The sequence below is a fragment of the Marmota marmota genome, unplaced genomic scaffold, assembly GCF_001458135.2.
Source record: "Marmota marmota marmota unplaced genomic scaffold, marMar, whole genome shotgun sequence".
NCBI lineage: Eukaryota > Metazoa > Chordata > Mammalia > Rodentia > Sciuridae > Marmota > Marmota marmota.
In genome coordinates, this window is record NW_026000101.1 from 2,675,160 (window position 1) to 2,692,055 (window position 16,896).

The 16,896-nt window shown below is 36.5% G+C and overlaps 1 protein-coding gene across 3 annotated transcripts in view; it reads left to right on the plus strand.

Moving 5' to 3' along the window:
- Ecpas (Ecm29 proteasome adaptor and scaffold) overlaps positions 1 to 16,896 on the plus strand; it is a 109,575-nt gene that overhangs the window by 16,112 nt on the left and 76,567 nt on the right. For all 3 annotated transcript variants that reach the window (XM_048783213.1, XM_048783214.1, XM_015492205.2), the window contains one exon: positions 15,412 to 15,542. In XM_048783213.1, the coding sequence (XP_048639170.1) occupies positions 15,412 to 15,542 (131 nt within the window). The remainder of the gene's footprint in view (positions 1 to 15,411; positions 15,543 to 16,896) is intronic.

Consider the following 16,896-nt stretch of genomic DNA (forward strand, 5'->3'; position numbering starts at 1 on the left):
ATCCCCCCTCCCCTGCCCTCCCATCTTCTCTCTCTACCCCATCTACTGTAATTCATTTCTCTCTCTTGTTTTTTTTCCCCTTTCCCCTCACTTCCTCTTATATGTAATTTTGTATAACAATGAGGGTCTCCTTCCTTTACCATGCAATTTCCCTTCTCTCTCTCTTTCCCTTCCCCCTCTCGTCCCTGTTTAATGGTGATCTTCTTCTCATGCTCTTCCCTATTCTGTTCTTAGTTGCTCTCCTTACATCAAAGATGACATTTGGCATTTGTTTTTTAGGTATTGGCTAGCTTCACTTAGCATAATCTGCTCTAGTGCCATCCATTTCCCTGCAAATTCCATGATTTTGTCATTTTTTAGTGCAGAGTAATACTCCATTGTGTACAAATGCCACATTTTTTTTATCCATTCATCTATTGAAGGGCATCTAGGTTGGTAAATTTTATTTTAAAATATTTAAATTTATTTAATTTTGTAGTGCTATGATTGAATCCAGGGGTGTTTTACTGCTGAACTACATTCTTTTTTATTTTTATTGTGATACAGGGTTTTGCTAAATTGCCAAGGCTAGCTTCAGACTTGCAGTCCTTCTAAATCAGTCTGCTGAGATGCTGTGATTATATACATGCACCACCATGCCTGGCTTAAATCACTCATTTAAATATTTTTTTTTATTTGTTCTTTTTAGTTATACATTACAGTGGGATGTATTTTGATATACATACAGGGGATATAACTTCCTATTTTTGTGGTTGTACGAGATGTGGAGTTAACACTGGTTTTGTATTCATATGTGAACATAGTGAAATCACTCATTTAAAAAGCTACTTTCTGATTCTTTGTTCTGATGAATCTCAGTTGATTTCTGTATTTTTCTTTTTGGAGAATTTTAATATTTATTTATTTATTTTAGTTTTCGGCAGACACAACATCTTTGTTGGTATGTGGTGCTGAGGATCGAACCCGGGCCGCATGCATGCCAGGCGAGCGCACTACCGCTTGAGCCACATCCCCAGCCCTGTATTTTTCTTTAAATATGTATTTTTTTTAATTGTAGGTGGACACAATACCTTTATTTTATTTTTATGTGGTGCTGAGAATTGAACCTAGTGCCTCACATGGGCCAGGCAAGTGCTCTACCACTGTGCCCCAGCCCCAGTCTGTGATTTCTGTATTTTGATCTTACATGGAACATGATAACTTTCTTATTTTCTGTTCCCCGTCTCCTATAATCTATGAAATTGTTTTTAATATGACCTTTTTTTTTCATGTTTTATTTTCTTGAACCCTTTAGTTCAGTTTACTTAGAAGTGCTGGTAATATACATTTTTGTTTTGTTCCAGTTTTGCATGCATATATTTGGTATAGGTTTTATACAGAAATGCTTCATCAGATTATGGTAGTTTTCTTCAGGGCTGTTCCAAATACACATTTATAAACTGTGTACTGTGAGAGACTGGGGTTTTGTAATTTATATTCCCCAGACTTCTTTACCAGCTAGCTTTTTGGTTTTAGATCTCTTTTCCTGTGGTAATAATAGTATTCTCTTTTTTCTTTTTTTCCCTTCTAGGAATTTCATTGTTTTACTTTTTACATTTAGATATTTATTTATTTTTTGGTGCTGGGGATTGGATAAAGTGCCTGTGCATGCTAAGTACATGTTCTACCAGTGACCTACACCCCTAGCCACTCATATTTGGATTTATGATCCATCAGGATTTGATTTTCTTTTACATCTGATGACAGGGATTAAGTTTTATTTCCCCATTTTGCAATACAGTTGATCTACAACCACTTATTGAAAAGACCATCACTTACTTACTGCGTTGCAATGGCAGTTCTCTTATAAATCAGACAACCTGTGTTTATCTTTTAAGAATTTTTATTTTGTTTAACTTGTTTGTTTGCTATTGCACTATGCCATACTTTTAATTATTGTAGCTTTTAGTGAGTCTTGAAATCTGGCCATCTAAACTGTTTTTCCTTTTTAGGATCTAATCTTGGCAAATCTTGGCACATTTTCTTTTACCTTTTTTTTTTTCCTTTAAGATCATCTTGGCAAATTTTGGCCATTTGCATAAATTGTAGAATCAGTTTTGCTATATTCCTGAGAGTGTCTATTGGATTGTTATTGTATAGTCCGTAGGTCAGTTTGGGGAAAACTGACATCTTTCCAACACAAGTTCAGTAACCTATATCGAAAATTGTTGATACCAGAATTATTTTGGGCTTCTTATTTTATAATATTTGCACATATATAATGAGGTAAATTGGGGATGGGACCCAAGTCTTAACCACAAAATTCATTTATGTCTTTTGTATACCTCATGTACTGTATAGCTTTTCATTCATATATGTCATTTCATTCATATATGTCAGCTTTTCATTGCTGTGACCAAAATACCTGACCAGAACAACTTGGAGGAGGAAAAATTTATTTGGGACTCATGATTTCAGAGGTCTCAGTGCGTAGATGGGTGAGTCTTTTGCTCTGGGCCCAAGATAAGGCAGAACATCACTGCTGAAGGATGCTCAGGAGGAAAGCTGCTCACTTCGTGGCAGCCAGGAAGCTGAAGGAGAGGAAAGAAAGGATGGTGCCAAAACAAGACCAAAATCCAACCTGACAAACGGGTTCTACAACTTCACTTGTAACTCCTGGTACAGCATCTAGAACACATGGCTGTGATACAAGGGACTCACCCTGTTAGCCTTCCTGGTTGCAGTTTAGATGGACTATCTTTTCACCTGGCTCTCTCTGTAGCCATTAATTTTTCTTGGCAGACAGTCCATGTTACTGGCATCTTTTTTAATTCATGGGGTCTCCATTTCAGCTTTGGCTCTACCTTTACAGCTTCAGGGGCAGCCCACAGGGATTTTGGCCCTGCTATACTTCATCTGGTTTTGCAGGCCTTTCTTTGAAGCTTCCACGATCCCTTAATTTGAATCGTGCGTTTCTGCAGAGCCAGCACTATATAGATGATGCCAGGGTTTTCTGTCAGCTTGTGTACTGGTTGGACTCCCTGGAGTCATGGCTATAGAGGTCTCTGGGTGCCTGGGCGATTGAGCCTTGTGAAACTTTTTCTCAGGCCCCCCTGTGGAAGCAGGACACCCCCATGATCTCTCCTCAAAGGAATTTCCCCTTTTATATCCTTGAGCCTGTATGGGTGTGGTCTTGCAAATTCCTGGGATGTCTTCAGGCCATTTTTCCTGTTGTCTTGTGCAAAGTATTCTCTTTAGTGACTATAATCTCATTCACAATCAGGTCTTCCTTGGTCATGTGTTTACATGCACTTTTCTGGTCAAACTGTAAGTTTTTAAAATCCTTCAGCTCTGATTTTGCTCTGGATACTCACAGTAACCTGGCTAAAAACTGGTAGCAATATACATGCTACTGACTGACTGCTGTGCTACCTTGAATTTCCTCTGCCAGATTAATTAGTCTTTCACCTTTAAATGTAGCCTCACACAGATTCAGGACATGGGCAAAATGTAGACAAGTTCTTTTCCAGAATATAACACAAGTGGCCTCTCTAGTCCAATTCCCAGTAGAGTCCTCATTTCACTTTGAAACCTCCTGAGCACAGTCTGCATATCTTTTGGCAGTCTATTCTTCTGAGCTCCTACCAGAATTGCCCAGTAAGCTATAAACTTTTAAGGCTTTTCTAGCCTGCAATCTCCAGATTTGAATTTTTTAAAATTCCTCTTGCATACCAGCTCTAAAGGCTTGTGAATCTCATGATTAGGCTAGTTGCAGCAGTGACCTCACTCTCAGTACCAGTTTTGTGTTAGCTTTTTGTTGCTCTAATCAAAATATAATCAGAACAACTTAGAGGAGGAAAAGTTCATTTAGGACTCACTGTTTTAGAGGTCTCAGTCCACAGATGATTGAATTTATTGCTGTGGGCCCAAGGTGAGATAGAGCATCATGGGCTAAGGGTCCAGGGAGGAAAGCTGCTCACTTTATGGCTACCAGGAAGAAGAGAGAGAGTAAGGGAGAGAGAAAGAGAAAAACGGGCCATAGGGAAGATGAATCCTTTCAAGGCAGTCCTCAGTGACCTCCTCCTCCAGCCATGCCCCACTGGCCTACAGTTACCACCCAGTCAGTCCATTCAAACTAGGATGGACAACTTGGTTACAGTTCTCATAATCCAATAATTTCACCTCTTTTTTTTTTTTAAATGAGAGAGAGAGAGAGAATTTTTTAATACTTATTTTTTAGTTTTCGGTGGACACAACATCTTTATTTTTTTTGTTATTTTTATGTGGTGCTGAGGATCGAACCCAGCGCCCAGCACCCTTACCGCTAGAGCCACATCCCCAGCCCATAATTTCACCTCTTAACATTCCCGCTTAACATACTTAGTTTTTTGGGGGATACCTCATGTCCAAACTATAATATATACAATAGCCTGAGGGTAATTTTATATAATATGTTTTGTGCACCTGTGTTTTGCTGTGATTTGTCATGTTAGGTCCAGTGTGGAATTTTCTGCTTGTAACATCAGGTCAATGCTCAAAAAAAGTTTTGGATTGTGTAGTGTTTCAGATTTCAGATTTTTGCAAAAAATCTTAGGAGTCCTTAACTAATACTGAGTTTCTGATCCATGAATATGGTATACACTTTTTAAAAAGTTTTTCTTAATGTCTCACAGCTGTGTATTTTAGTAGTTTTCTGTGTAGAAGGCTTGCACATCTTTCCCTAGATTAGTTTCTAGATATTTAATTTGTTTTAATATCATTGAAATAGGTGTTTTCAAATTTTATTTTTAATGATTTGTTGCTGGCATAGAGAAAAAGCAACTGATTTGTGTATTTTTCGTCTAGTAATTCATATGTATTTTTAATGTATTAAATGTATCATCTACAAATAATGAATATATTTCTTCCTTTTCAATCTTAATACATCTTATTTTTCTTACTGCTCTGAATAAAATTTTCAAGACAAATCTGAATAGAATTGTTAATAGTTAATAGAAAGTAAATGGTTTAATCTCCCACATCCTTTTTAATTTTCCACCCATTCTTCCACATTGTAGTCTACTTTTGCCCCTACCTCTTCACTGGCACTGCCATGGTTTCATTCTTGTTTTTAAACTCAAGGGAAAGGTGTTTGTTACTTTGCCACTAAGTATGGTTGCTGTAAGTTTTTGTAAAAATTCTTTATCAGATTAAGGAAGTTCTCTTTTCTTCCTAGCCTGTTCAGCATGAATAGTTTATTCCCATATATTCAGTGTAAATGCCCTTACTGTATATGTTGAGATAATTACATGATGGTTTATCTTCATTTTGTTAATGTGGTTAATTACATTGGTTTTACACATTAAGCCAACTTTGCATTCTTGGGGTCATTCCCATTTTTGGCAGGATGTATTATCTTTTTTATATATCACTGTATTTGATTAACTACTTTATATATTTATTGACTTTGATGATATTTTATTTACCTCTATGTTCATGTGAAATGTAATTTATTTACTTTCTTGGAATACTCTTATTTGGTGCTAGGGTTATTCTGGCCTCTTAAAACAACAGAGGGAGGTGATTCCCCTACACTAAATAATGGAATTTTCACCAGTGAATTCATGAGGTCCAGATATTTTTCTTTCTGGGTAAATTTTTAGATAATGCATATAATATTTGTGGTAATTTAAAATGACTCATCTGATATTTTTTAATATTTATTTTTTAGCTATAGTTGGATACAACACCTTTATTTTATTTACTTATTTTTATGTGGTGCTGAGGCTCGAACCCAGGACCTCACGCATGCTAGGGGAGTTCTCTACCTCTGAGCCCCAGCTCCAGCCCCGACCCATCTGATTTTTAAGGCAAGGTTTATAATTGCAAGTTGTATCATTGTTGTCTGTCTTTGGAAGCAATAAGTCATGTAATTTTGACTTTGTACCAAAGTTATGTTTCTATCCCATGAGCTCTTGTGTCACATGGGATTTTAGCTGTCTGGCCTGGTTCACTTTTCCTTTATGGGCAGCAAATGGGGATATTAACATATCCAGCATAGTATTCCTACTGTCCGTGAGATTCTACTAATCATTCATGTTTTGCTTCCAGCGGATAGAATGTGTTCTGAAATATTTGGTAGACTTCTAAGTTTTAAGTTTTGTAGTAGTAGTTAGCTTTACTTAAAAAAGAAGTAAAATTCAAGGAATAGTGTATAATAACCACATATAATATGTATACATTATATAAAACATTTTGTTGATATACAACTACTCAAAGTAGTCATATGTAGCAGATTAAGACAAGATTAAGCATCTTGTCCACAAGATGCTCACAGCAAATACGTCCTACAAGTTCAGGTGATCCCAGGGCCACCTTCACTTCTGACCAGCTGGCTATAAACTTAGAGGTCACCAGGGACTTCCTCAGGTTCATTAATTTGCTAGAGTGACTAGAATTCAGGAAAGCCCTATGGCTATCATTACACTGTTATAGTAAAAGATTATGAGTTAAAGCCAGCCTAAAGGAGAGATAGGTAGGGCAAGGTCTGGGAGGATTCCAGATAGGAAGCTTTTGTTCCATGTAACTTTCCCAGCACATTAATGTGTGACAATATGAACATCTTTATCCTGTTCCAAACAAGAGTATTGCTGATCAGGGAAGGTCATGATTTTTGGTGTCCAGGGTTTTTAATTGACCAGACATTATTGATTGAGTCATTGGTCATGTGATGCAATTTCCAACAACCTTCAGCCCCCCACTACCACCTGAGTTAATAAAGCTGCAATCCTCTAATCATATGGCTAGTTTTTCTGGGATAATCCGGGAGATCAAACCCCATTTTGAATTATATCTTAGTATAAATTATCTGGACACCTCCCTCCTCATGAGTTATCTCAGCATCAGTCATCAGGTAGGGTAGAGGGTTCCATGGTTGAGTAACAAAGACATTCCAGTCACTGGGGAAATTGCACAGGGTTAGTTTAGCATTATCTTCCAGGTTGAGGGACAGAGTCACCCAGATTGTTTATTACATGATAATGTAAAAATTACACATATAGTATGATAGTTATACATAGTATTATGTAATGTTTTGCATGTATAATTCATCTTCACAGTCTCCTTGTGAAACAGTCTTGTGTTAATCTTTGTAGATGAGGTAGTTAATCTTAGGTTTAGTTTAATAAAACCAGTAAGTAATGTATCTGACAGAGTCATTAGTTGGGCTTTCACAATATTATATTAGTAATAATTATATAGTTTATAAATACTTGTCCATTTAAAACTGCTTCCATAATATATGGAAAGGAGATATTTAAAAAATTTTAATGTGTGGGCTGGGGCTGTAGCTCAGCGGTAGAGTGCTTGTCTAGCAGGCGTGAGGCCTTGGGTTCGATCCTAAGCACCACATGAAAATAAACGAATAAAATAAAGACATTCTGTCCATCTGTAACTACAAAAAAACCCCACAAAATTATAAAAAGTTAAAAAAATTTTTAATGTGTTTTTAAGTATGTATGTGTATGCACAAAATCTAGATACTTTTTTGACAAGTTTTTTTTTAAGTGGTTGATATGAAATAAAGGTTGTTTTCATAAGTTACATTTGTAATGACTGTTTGGAAAACCTTACCTTTAAATGTTTGAATTTTTTAATTCAGTGGACACTTGTGTTAAATGTTGTGGGTAGGGGGAAGAAAGGGTAGGCTTTTCCTGATTTGTTTGTGTTGACTAGTGCTGCAGTAAATTGATATTCACTAACCTCAGTTGTGTCCTTCACACTTTCTTCATGTGGTAGTTGTATTTTGCCAGAGGTTTTCTTCTCTTCTCTCTCTCTTTTTTTTTGTACTGGGGATTGAACCTCGGGGTGCTTAACCATGGAGCTACATCCTCAGACCTTTTTTATATTTTATTTAGAGACAGGGTCTTGCTGAGTTACTCAGGGCCTACTTAAGTTCCTGAGGCTGGCTTTGAACTCACAATCCTCCTACTATGGCCTGCAGAGCTGCTGGGATTATAGGCATGCACCACCATACCTGGCTTTCTTTTCTTCACCCTATTGCAAGCCCTTCTACTTTTGTCACACCTCTGACTTCCCTCTGCCCTCCAAATCTCAGCAGAAGATATTGCCTTTTAGTTTACAGCAGCAGGAGAAGCCATCAGAAAGAAATTCTTCTGGTACTAAGATGAAATGTATAAGTTTATTAAATAACACCAGTTAATTAAACACCGAGTTTATTAAATAACAACGGTTCTCCTTATTCCTTCCTATTATAATGGCGAGAGGGTCTTCCTCCTACCTAAGGTTCTTCAAACCTTGTGCTTGATCCTGATTCTTTCTTTATTCTCAGGGTCCCAGTCTAGTGATTTTCTCCCCTCTTCAGTTTTCCTCTTTACAGTGGCTTCCCCCCTACCCTGTTGCCATTTAAACTTGCTCAGATCTCTGATACAATAAAAAATAACTATTTCTTCCCTCATTTTTTCATAAGTTAAATTTTGCCACCATGTCCCCCACATCCTTTTTAATTTTCCACCCATTCCTCCACATTGTACAGTCTACTTTTGCTCCTACCCCTTCAGTGAAACTGCCGTGTTTTCAAAGGTCTCAGTCCGTAGATGACTAAGTCCATTGCTCTGGGTCTAAGGTGAGGCAGCGCATCAGTGGGGAAGGGTCCTGCTGACAAGCTCCTCAGCTCATGGTGGGGTTCAGGAAGCAGGGAGAAGGAGGCAGGGGAACGGTCACAGGGAAGAGCATCCCCCAGGGACCTGCATTCTGTGGTTACACTCAGTCCATTCAAACTAGGATGGGCTGATTAGATTATTGGACTCGTAATCCAATCATTTTGCTTTTCAATATTCCTGCATTAACAGCTTTTGGGGGACATCTCATATCTAAACCATGACACACAATATGATTAATTTCACTCCTCAGTACTTCCCCTTACTTTCCCTTGATTCCTTCCTAACAGTGGTATCTCTTCTATATTTATGATGATCTCTCTTTTTAAAAAAATTTTAAAGAATTTAATTTTATCATCTTTTTTTCTAACTTCCACGTATGAGAGAAAATAATTGTTCTTCTGCATCTGACTTATTTCACTTAAGGTGATGATTTCAAGTTTCATCTATTTTCCTGCAAATGACATAATTTTATTGTTCTTCATAGCTGAATAATTCTTCATTGTGTATATATGCCACATTTCTATATCTCTTCATTGTTAACAGATTCTTAGGCTGATTTTGTAACTTGGCTGTTGTGAGACTATTGTGAATTGTGTTGCAATTATTGTGGGTATGCATTATCTTTAAAATATGCTGACTATAATTCTTTCGGATAAACACCTTTAAAATATGCCATATTTAGTTCTTTTGGATAAATACCGAGGAGTGGTATCCATCATTCCTTTGTTCAGACTCTTCTTCCTCTGTTCTTAAATGCTGTTGTTGTTCTGGAGCAACCTGTCCTAGACCTTCTATCACTTTCTATGTACATGTGCTTTAACCTGGACAATATCATTACTTCTTTCTTCTTCACTCTTTATACCCTTGACCTCCAATCTCTGGCATACAGTAAGGTTTAAGTATATACTTCAGTGAATGAAAGAGTGACCTAGATAGGGCAGTTAGCACTTCACAGTGAAAGGAGAGTGCTGGGCCTTGAAGGAACAGAGAATTTAGATGAGCAGAGACAAGGAGGAAGAGGAAGCTTGAATTGCACTTGGTTATTTGTCTTGTTGGCTCCTTAGTCATAGTATTGAGCTTTCTCTAATGTTGTTTTTGACCTTTGAATTTGTATATTTTACTATGTTTTCATAAAGGTTATCTGAATGCGACAAACAGAACTCCCTGTACAAGGCGCATTATGCTTAGTGTAACTGCTCTGTGGAAAGCAGGGTCATGGTAGATGTTTGCTTGGTGCAGGCAAGGCTTATCTATCTATCTATCTATTTTATTTTTTAGTTATAGTGGACACAATACATTTATTTATTTATTTATTTATTTACTTATTTATTTATGGTGCTGAGGATTGAACCCAAGGCCTAGCACAAGTGCTAGGTGAGTGCTCTGCCTCTGAGTCACAACCTCAGCCTCTAGGCAAGGATTTTTAGATTGAAGTTTAGAAGACTCCATTTGTCTACCAGCAATACTCATTAAAGAAGTTTCATTTGAATTATATCATATATACTACATATATATAATATACCAAGGTTTGTATTTGGATTGAGTCATGTTGGTGCCTTCAGCCTAAAATATACCAGAATTCCTTCCAGAAGAAAAACTGTTGTTCAGCATAAAACATGTTGTTTGACAAACAGTTTAGGCACAGCGAGCCACTTTTACCAGTTCTGAGAATGCTGAGAGCCCTCCTGAAATCCAACTTTCCAGATGTCAGCCAAGGGCCAGCTTTGGCAAGCAGGCCTTTTTGTAGGTAGCAATCTCAAGCCTGCTATGTTAATTTTTTTCTTCATTGTGTATTTTTTTTTTTTTAAATAAATTTGAAGTGGAAAAACCATTCTAAACACTATGAGGATCTCAGAAGCCATGGAGTGAAGGAATGGTACATTTAACTGTACTTAAAAAACTTAGATATGGAAAAGAAAAAAAAGTGCTTTAGAGTTGGAAAGTAAACTATGAAAGAGCCCTTGCAACATATGGGAGAAAGGGGGGAGTTTTTTGTTTTTACTAATATTTAAAGGCTTATATAAATCAACAACTAAACTCAGAGATAGAATGCTTGAGGCTCTGGATTTGATCCCTAGTACTACAAAACAAAAACAAATCAACAATTAAAAGGAATAATGAGTAATTTGTTAAAAAGTCATTTCAGGTGACTCTGAATACTTGAAAAGATACTTTACCTTAGTAAAAAAAAAAAAAAAAAAAAGCAAAACCAGTGTGATCTTTTACCATCTGTCATATTCAGCTAAGATTGATAAATTATAATCTTTGTAAAGGTATAGGGAAAGTGTACTGTTGGTGACATAATTATCTCAGCTTTTGTGAAGAACATTTTTCTATAACCTGTTAACCTTTTGACACTCCTATTCTTTGATCCAGCAGTTCCATTTCTAGAATTTTAGCTTGTAGAAGCCCATATAACCAGACAGATAATATATGGATAAAGATGCTCTTTGGAGTGTTGTTTGTAGTACTGTAAAGTTGGTAATAACACAAGTAGAGGGCTAGTTGAGTTTTTCTCATTCCTTAGACTAAAGGTTGGTTTGAACTACATTGTATATAGAATAAAATGTATTATGTACATCATGTGTACTAAATATCTTTCTAAAAATCTGAAATGTTATGAGATATATTGTTCTAAAGGTCTCAGATAAAGGATTTTCTTAATTAAAAGAGAAAAAGGCAAACTATGAAATAGTATGTGTCACATTCCAGTTTTGAGGTTAGTATGATGTTAGTATGGGAATAGGAAAAAATTATAGTTCAGATATATTCCCACATTTAACAGTGATTATTTGAGGACATAGTAATGTCTCTAATTTTTTCTTAAGTGAAAATTAATATGAGTTTGGGGCTGGGGTTGTGGTTCAGTGATAGAGTGCTCACCTAGTATGCAATAAGGCACTGGGTTCGATCCTCAGCACCACATAAATAAAGAATAAAGATATTGTGTCAACCTAAAACTAAAAAATAAATATTAAAAAAAATTAATACGAGTTTAAGTAGACAAATAAATAATAGCAGAAGTGTGGATAAGGTGAAATTTTCTCCTGTCTCTGAAGTGTTATCATATCTCAGTTCCTTTTGTAATGAACTGGATAATATCTGTTTCTACAACTAAAAACTGAGCCCTTAAGGAAGATGGATGTGAGTTTTATATTTTCTTTGCATCTTCAGAACTTTTGGTTCCATCCCTTTCTTGTTTCTGAACAGAGTCCTTTTGAGGTCTGTCTTTGTTGTTTTATTGCTGTAACAGAATGCCTAAGACTGGGTAATTTATAATGAAAATAAATTTTCTTACGGTTCTGAAAGCTGGGAAGTCCAAGGTTGAGGGTCCTGTAGCTGGTGAGGATCTTTGTGCTGCATCATCCCACAGTGGAAGGATGAAAGGGGAAGAGCACATGAGATCAAGATTGTTAAAAGGGAGGGGGTGCTTTTATGACTTGTTCTTGGGATAAATTACTACTAGTGAGATAACAACATTAATCTCTTCTTGAGGGCAGAGTCCTCATGACTGAATTACTTCTTTAGAGACCTCATCTCCCAACACTATTGCATTGGGTGTCAAGTTTCCAATATGTAAACTTTAGGGAATATATTAAAACCATAGGCCTAACATCCCCCCTCACTGTCCCCCCTCCCCATGAGGCTATATTAAAAGCTGAAGCTAAAGGAGGTCAGGATTCATGTTCCTTTTAAGCCTCTGAAACAGGATTCTGGGACCATACTAGCACTAAGCCTATGTTCTTCATTTTGCTAACTTTGATAGATTGAAAATTTAATAGTTGGATATGACTGCTATTTTGAGATTTCTTCCTTTTCATGTTTGGACATGATTGATTATGTTTTCTCCTATTCCCTCCAATATTGGAAATTGAACCCAGGGCCTGAGCATGCTAGGCCAAGCGCTATACCACTGAGCTGTGTCCTTGGCCCTTGACTATTTTATTTAAAGTACAGATGTGTCTAGTGATGATCTAACTTATATTGATCCTCCTCATAGGTCGTGGAAAGCTTTAACTCTTCTCATGTGTACTCAGCCTATTTCAGGAGGACCTCCACTTGATGTTTGGTGTCCTTTCTTCCCATTGTCACAGCTCAATCACAAATAATTTTATTGTTAGGATGTTATATTTAACTTTCTTGTGAGGGAGAGTAGCAAGTGTTAGGTAGTGGACTGGGGATACATTGAAGTACTGAAACAACTGTATGAAAAATGAAGGGAACTAGATCTTCCTATTTTTTTTTTTTTAAACTTTGGTACAGATTCTATATGTCAGTTTGTTATAAAGAATTTAACATTCTGTCTTTGTCCAAAAAATAATTCTGTAATTCATGTAGCTCAAATCTGTTGTCAGTTTCCACTGCCTAAGAACTGTAAAGCCCTAAGGCAGGTACTGTTTATCTGCAATTTTTCTGTGGGATGAATTCACCATTCCTAGAATTCAGCATTTATCAAATAGAATTATTTGGTTTGGTAATCTCAGAGTCTACCTGCCTTTCTTCCTTTTCTTTCTTGTGCTTTTATTCCTTTTTTGTAATTTCTTAAACTTGAGACTTTGTTTGGATTTCAATGGTTTTCCCATTAATGTCCTCTTTTTTTTTTCCAGGATCCTATTCTAGGCACCATTCAGTTATCACATCTTCAGTTTTCTCTGACTTGGAACAGTTTCTTAGTCTTTTCTTGTTTTGCATGATCTTCAAAGTCTTGAGGAATACTGGCTGAGTATCCTATAGAATGTCTCCTAATTTGGAGTTTTCTGTTTTACTCAAGATTAGACTGGGATTATGGGTTTTGAGAATGAATACTGGAGAGATGAAGTTCCTTTCTTGTCACACATTATATTATGTATATATGGTGTCCATCTGATGTCACTGATGGTGTTAACCCTCTTCACTCAGTTCAGATAGTATTTTTCAGGTTTTTCCACTGTGAAGTTAACATTTTCCCATTTCTGTTCTATAGAAGTAGTGACTAAATATTGTATTCTCCATGGGAAAAGAAGGGGTAGAGTTAAGTTTTACCTTCCATGGGGAGAAGTAGCCACATGAATTATTTTGAATTCTTCTATAAGATTTTTTTCCCCTAATTTACTTAATATTTAATCACTTGTTTATATCAGTATGGAACCATGTAAATTTCTACTTTGGCTTTTAATCCAATACTGTTTTACTTATTTTATTCCTCCTGTTGATCCAACTTTGGCCATTAGGAGCTTTTAGAAGTTGGTTCCTGTGTCTCTTCACATGTTTTATGTCATTTCTGACCCTACAAGATACTTTTGGCTCATCTTTTTTTTTTTTTTCCTTGTCCCAAGTCTTAGAATCATTCATTACCCCTAAGAATTCTGGTTCTTTTTATTGCAAAATGGTGTTTAAAATCAAGGTGATGCTGGAATTGCTTGTTGTTACTGGGATGTTATTGGTGATTGCCTTTTCAGTACCCAATTCCTCCCTCCTTCCCTCCCTCCATTCCTCCCTCCCTTCTTTCCTTCCTTTCCTCCTCTTCCTCCTTCTTCTTATCTCTCTTTTCCCCTCCTCTCTTTTCCTTTAGAAAATTATGAAAAATCTATCTTGAACAATTGAACAATTATCAATGAGTGGTTAGTTTTGCTTTCATTTACATGACACCTCTCTCCATTGACTACCCCCGCCATTATTTGAAGTAAATCCCAGTCACTGTATTAGTTCATTTGTAAATATTTCATCTGTTTTTATCTCTGGAAAATAGGATTTCTTTACACACTTCTTTTTTTTTGAGATGGCCGTCTCTGTATATGGAACTATAGATGTGCACCACTGTGTACAGCTAAATATAGTCTTAGATTATAGTAGATACAGTAGAAAATATGTAAACATAGAACTTGACCACTTTTCATAATTATAATTTTTAAATTATAAAAATATCAGATCAAGATATAGAACATTTCCAGCCCCCTAGAAGGTACCCCAATTACTATTGAGGATTTTTGTAAGAACCTTTTAAAAATACTAACATAACCACAATACCATTATAGTACCTAATCTCCACCCCTCCATGCTTTCAGTGCTGAGGAATTAACCTAGGCCCTCAAACATGTTAGGAAAACCTGTAAGTTTTATTGTTATTTCTTACAGTCAAATATCTAGTCATTTATATAGGTTCCCCTCACCCCCATCTTCCCCCACCTCTGTGATGCACTGGTTGAAGAAACGGTTACTTGCTCTGAAGTTTATCACAGTCTGGGTTTTACTGAGCACATCCCCATGGTCTCACCTGACATGTTTCTCACAGTGGCTTTTTGAGGAAAACCTTTTCTCACTTTCTAGTTTAGTAACCCCAACACAGTAATGGGCACTGATTCTATTTTTGGAGAAATTTAATCAGTAAGATGGTTTTACCAAAGATCTGTTGTCCCTGACATCTGATTAAAGTTTCCCTGCCTTGCTTGGCTAGCCAGGTCTAGAAGATTCCTTCAAAAATCCTGTATCCTTTCTAGTATCCAGGTCCTTTAGAAAGACTGAATATCTGTATTTAGAAGAGAATTTGGTTATTCCTAGCTTTGTTTTTCTCCTTTCTGGAGATAAATCAACGGGACAGTTGTAAGAGCACAGTTAGCTGATAGATCCTTTTAGTGTTGTTTTGTAGCTGTGTCACAATCATCTATATACAAGCCAAGCTTTGATTAATTTCTGACCAAAGGTTCCACAGTACAGAAAAAAGGATTAAAGTATAAAAATAGTCTTGGTTGTATTTGATTTGCCAAGTTCTCTTTTTTTTCTTTTTATATTATAGATCAGCTTGAACGGGTCTTTTTACGACTTGGCCATGCTGAAACAGATGAACAATTACAGAATATTATATCTAAATTTCTTCCTCCTGTTTTGCTCAAATTGTCCAGTACCCAAGAAGGAGTACGGAAAAAGGTAAGCATGTTGGGACAGTTGGGGGAATTAAATAGTGAATAAATGAACATGTATTATGAAGTGAGTTTTCCATGCCCTTTTTGAAATCTAGGTTTGTGATCCTAATGGCTTTTCAAAATGGAAAGTAAGTTTAGAACCAGCTTTCATGATTCAAAAGTAATTTGTGTGCTTAGCACAGCTGTGGTTAGCACCAGCTGTACAATTGTGGTAGGTAATTTAATTGATAATTTTTCTGGTCTGTAAAGAGGCATGGTCTGATATTCATGCCCTTAATTCTAGTGTGAAAGGGGACAAAAATATTCTAATCATTTGGATGACAGAGAATATAACCTTAATTAAAGGTAAGCAAATAAAAAATTTTAAAAGCAAAAATTATTATGTAGTTCCAGTTTAAGATTATGAAAATACTATTTCAAAAAGCTAGATAACTGACATCAATATTTTAAAACCAACTTCTATAACGAACATTTTCCCCTTTTGATTTATATAATATTTCATTAGGATTATTCTGCTATATTTATAATAGGCCTTCCAGTCTTTGAATTATCATTAGGTTTCATCCCTTAGGACATTTTAAGTGGTTGGCAGTGACTTCTTGGAGTTCTTTCCTGAGGATTCTGAGGCATGATTTAGGTTCTGTGGGGAAAGAGTATCATTAAGAATGTCTATTATGTCTGCAGGAAAGAATGGATATTCTTGTTACATATTTGACATGCCTTCTATTAATCATATTCTTCGCTGAGATAAAGGTGTATTTGTTTTGTCATATCACTTTCCTATTTAAAATCCTTCTGTGACTTTCCTACCCTCAGGATAGCAAGGTCTAAAGGCCCAACTTGATGTCTGTTTACTTAGTTTTTTCAGTCTCTTTTACTGAGTGTCAGTCGTCTTCATGCCAGGTGTAAGGGGTCTGTTGGTGAGTGAAAGAAACCCCTAGTTGGGGAGACCACTAGCAAAAAAATCAGTTAGTAATACATGCTAAGATGGACAAGTAAAGGATTAAATAAAAGAATGTATTTGGGGACATGATTTAGAATGAGTGTGGAATGGAGGGGTGGCCTTTTGGTGTGTAGAAATTAGCCAGGCTGAGAGATGGGAGGACCATTAAAGACAGATATGCCCCATGCAGGGGTTCAAAACTAGTGTGACACCTTTATGGAACTAAGGAAGGCCACAGTGGTGCCCCTGGTGGACGTGAGGAAGAGCAATAGAGGGAACCAGGATTCTAGGAATCCCTGATTTGAAAGGGTGTTAATGGTAGTCATGCAGTTACCCTGGATGTTGAAGGAAGACTTGGAGCGGAGACTAAGAGTGGAGTCCAGAAGAATTACTAAGCAGGGAATTTTTGCATTAG